General features: G+C 38.4%; 2 protein-coding genes across 2 annotated transcripts in view; both read right to left on the reverse strand.

The window, feature by feature from the left end:
• LOC117945925 (C-type lectin domain family 12 member B-like) overlaps positions 1-1059 on the reverse strand; it is a 49452-nt gene extending 48393 nt beyond the window's left edge. Inside the window, exon 1 of the mRNA XM_034873668.1 lies at positions 655-1059. Coding sequence (XP_034729559.1) covers positions 655-886 — 232 coding nt within the window. The 5' untranslated portion in view covers positions 887-1059. The remainder of the gene's footprint in view (positions 1-654) is intronic.
• The window catches only part of LOC117945929 (C-type lectin domain family 4 member G-like), a 22981-nt gene that overhangs the window by 14607 nt on the left and 4963 nt on the right, over positions 1-3411 (reverse strand). The window lies entirely within an intron of this gene.

Consider the following 3411-nt stretch of genomic DNA (forward strand, 5'->3'; position numbering starts at 1 on the left):
GTTCAGGGAATGGTAACTACAGTTAAACTTCTTTAAATTAAATTGAAATGGGCTATTCCAGTGGATTGGTTGGTAGAATGATTCAAGTATTAAAGTAAAATTCCATGCAGAGAACAGAGTCAATCTTAACAGTTGAAAATTGTGTATGATTTAAATTGTATGGGCTTTCTTGGTTTATTTAATAATAAGAAAAACTAGAAACATGTTCTTTTTAGATACTAAACAAACAGAGGTTTACCCTAATTACAAACCATACACCTACAATATTGCCACATAAGAAACAACATATCATGCCGTAGGACTATTGGACCCAAAATATATATACTTAGATACTATCATACCAAAATCTGTTTTAAGTAGAAACCAAATATATCTTAATACATTGTTTGACACCATTTTACACGATTATAGGGGACAAAAATCTAATTCTATCCTAAATATGAATCTATTCTACCGGTATCACCAATTCTTGCACCTATTTGTATTCACTATTCTGATCATAACTGTATTTTCTATTCAGTATTAGTGTCGAAAATACCAGAACAAGATATCAACATTGCATATGATCACATGAATAAAGATACAGCATCTTATTCTCACTGATTACATGATACGTTTTAAGGTATGTATTTGAAAAAAAAAAACTAAACTTACCTTGGGGTGGAGGATGTTGGTTACTTTTGAATACAACCGAAGCGTAGTTAACCTCCTCCTCTGCCATGGTTACAGTCGCTCTGTTGGGTTCTGTCTGACTTGCAGACAGAGATGTACCGCTCAAATTACTCCTCCGTGCATCTTCAATGAAGAACTGGTTGGTTCCTCTGTTAGGATAAGTCTGTAAGTCTGTAAAGAACAACTTCTGCTTTTGGTTGAAAGGAATTTGCATTCATGACTGGCTGAATATGAACAACCAGTCATGAATGCAAATATATTGTGTAGTGTTTTAGACTTTGCCATTTGACATGCTGTCATAGCTGCCTGAAAGTCCATGCCCCTACAAGGTAATCACATCACCTGAGTTGCCATGCTTACTGAATCAGCACCCCCAAATTTTAACTTCATTGATGCCAAGACTTGATAAGAAAACAGATTTGGAGATGCTGCTGCTGTCCTAAAATGTTCTCATGTTTTACTCCCCCATCGTACAGAGATCACAAGTATTCTATTTTTTTTGATAACCCCAATGAAAACAATGCTAAAGAACTTAGTAACTTACTTGTCACCTTTGGAATGTCTCAAGATGTCTCTGGACCCACCAACGATCAGGGCCATACCTTACATTTATTCATCACAAGGGGTCATCATTTGTTACAGCTACTGATGTTGCTTGGTCTGATCATCTCTGTATTTTTCTTGAAAGTCTCTATCACTCCTGACATACTTATCAAATCAAAGAGGTTAAATGTTGAACTCTAAATTCTAATCAGGTGTTTGACCCCAACGTAAGTGTTACTAGAACTTAGGGCTGCCTTTGACACTGTGACGCTGTTGACCACATACTGGTAAGACTGGAAAACTGGGTTGGACTCTCTGGCACCGTCTTTATATTGGACTCCTCCCAGCTGGACTTGCCTGGAACACCTCCCTAGAGGGGTGACCAGGAGGCATTCTTCCTAGATGCCCGAACCACCTCAACTGGCTCCTTTTGATGCAAAGGAGCAGCGGCTCTACTCCGAGCTCCTCTCGGATGACTGAGCATCTCATCCTGTCTCTAAGGGAGACGCCAGCCCTCCTCCTGAGGAAACCCATTTCAGCTAATAGTACCATTGATCTTGTTCTTTTGGTATGACCCCGCCTTCACGACCATAGGTAAGTGTAGGAACAAAAACTGACCTCTCTTATTCAACTTATATACTGTATGCCCCCCACTAAGCTTAAAAACACAATCACTTACCATATCTATACCATATACTGTATAGAAGTGACTTTGTCACCATAGACTTACTGTGAATATGCATTGACTGGATGTACCACAACTTATGCAAAAGAGAAAATTAAGGCACATCTTAATTCCTCTTTTTAAGCCTAAAAACTAAATCAGGAATCATTAAGTCTTTATTGATCTACTATCTCAAACTCCTAATTCAAATCTATACAACAACAAAAAAATCCCTATTACCATTTTATAAATATTGTAAGAACTAGAGAATGCATGTCCAAACAGGACCTAGAAAAACAGAATGAACTTTGAGGCCTTCCCTTAGTAAATGCAATACATACTGACACCACAATAACCAAAGAAGCACACACCCACAGTGGCGTTAGAGTGATTTTGACACTTGATTAATGCAACGTCTGTGTGGAAATAATTGTTGGACTGTGCAAACACTGTTCATTCCTACAACCAGCTTCTTGAAAATGTTGGCGTGGCGATGTGTGCACCTTTTTAAAATCCTGTTAATATCTAAGTCCTTTGATCATGTTTGAAAGTAGTTGTGTCTCTCCTTCTTATCGGGTCTGCAGCCTTGCCAACGGTTGGCTGGTTGGTTTGTTAACAGCAACAGAGCTGACCATAAGCCATAAACAACAAGAGTCCATAAACTGGGGCAAAACCCCGATTGAGATCCATAGTCAGAATGCTTTGTATACATGTCCAAAGAATGCTTCTGAAACCTAAATAATACCAGAATATCACAAGTCTTAGTGTGAAAATTATATATTTGGAATAAGGCCTAATTCTGAATATCCAACCGAAATATGCTGTTTTATTTAAATTTAATGTATACTGTTTACATTTACACTGTGTTTGTAATCACTCAGACAAGCCTGCAATACACACACACACACACACACACACACACACACACAGGACCTAATTATGCACAAATTGAGATACCAGCTACCAATCTACACTCCATACTTTGGTCCGTACGGGGACTTGAACCAGTGACCCTCCTGTTCCCAACCCAACTCCCTACAGACTGAGCGACATGACCTGCATCAATCTCGGAATATTGTCATATCACTAATTAGTGAAATATTGGTGTACATTTGATACATACATTGATGTACATGTAAACATACTCATTGTGGTCTGTGATCAGGCCCAACAGATATATGTGGACATGTATATCAAGTACATCTGGACTCTGTTAGAGAGATTAGTGCCTACAGAGCAAATTTTGAACTTTAATCTTTTTATGAGATTTTAAACCTTATTTAATCTGAAAGTAATTCAGTCCTTTATTACCTCCAGACAAGTCTATACCGACAACGTTTTTATTTACAGGATTGCTCCGTTGCCACCTGGATATTTCGCTGGATGTCCAGTACTTTTCGCTTCCTTTGTGTTGGGATTCCAAACTCCGTTTGATTAATAAGGAAGTAAACTGCCCCTCAGATCTCTGCAGGGTAAATCCAGACAGCTAGCTAGACTATCTGTCCAATCGGAGTTTTCTGTTGCACGACTAA

This window comes from Etheostoma cragini, chromosome 6 (genome assembly GCF_013103735.1).
Source record: "Etheostoma cragini isolate CJK2018 chromosome 6, CSU_Ecrag_1.0, whole genome shotgun sequence".
Lineage (NCBI taxonomy): Eukaryota > Metazoa > Chordata > Actinopteri > Perciformes > Percidae > Etheostoma > Etheostoma cragini.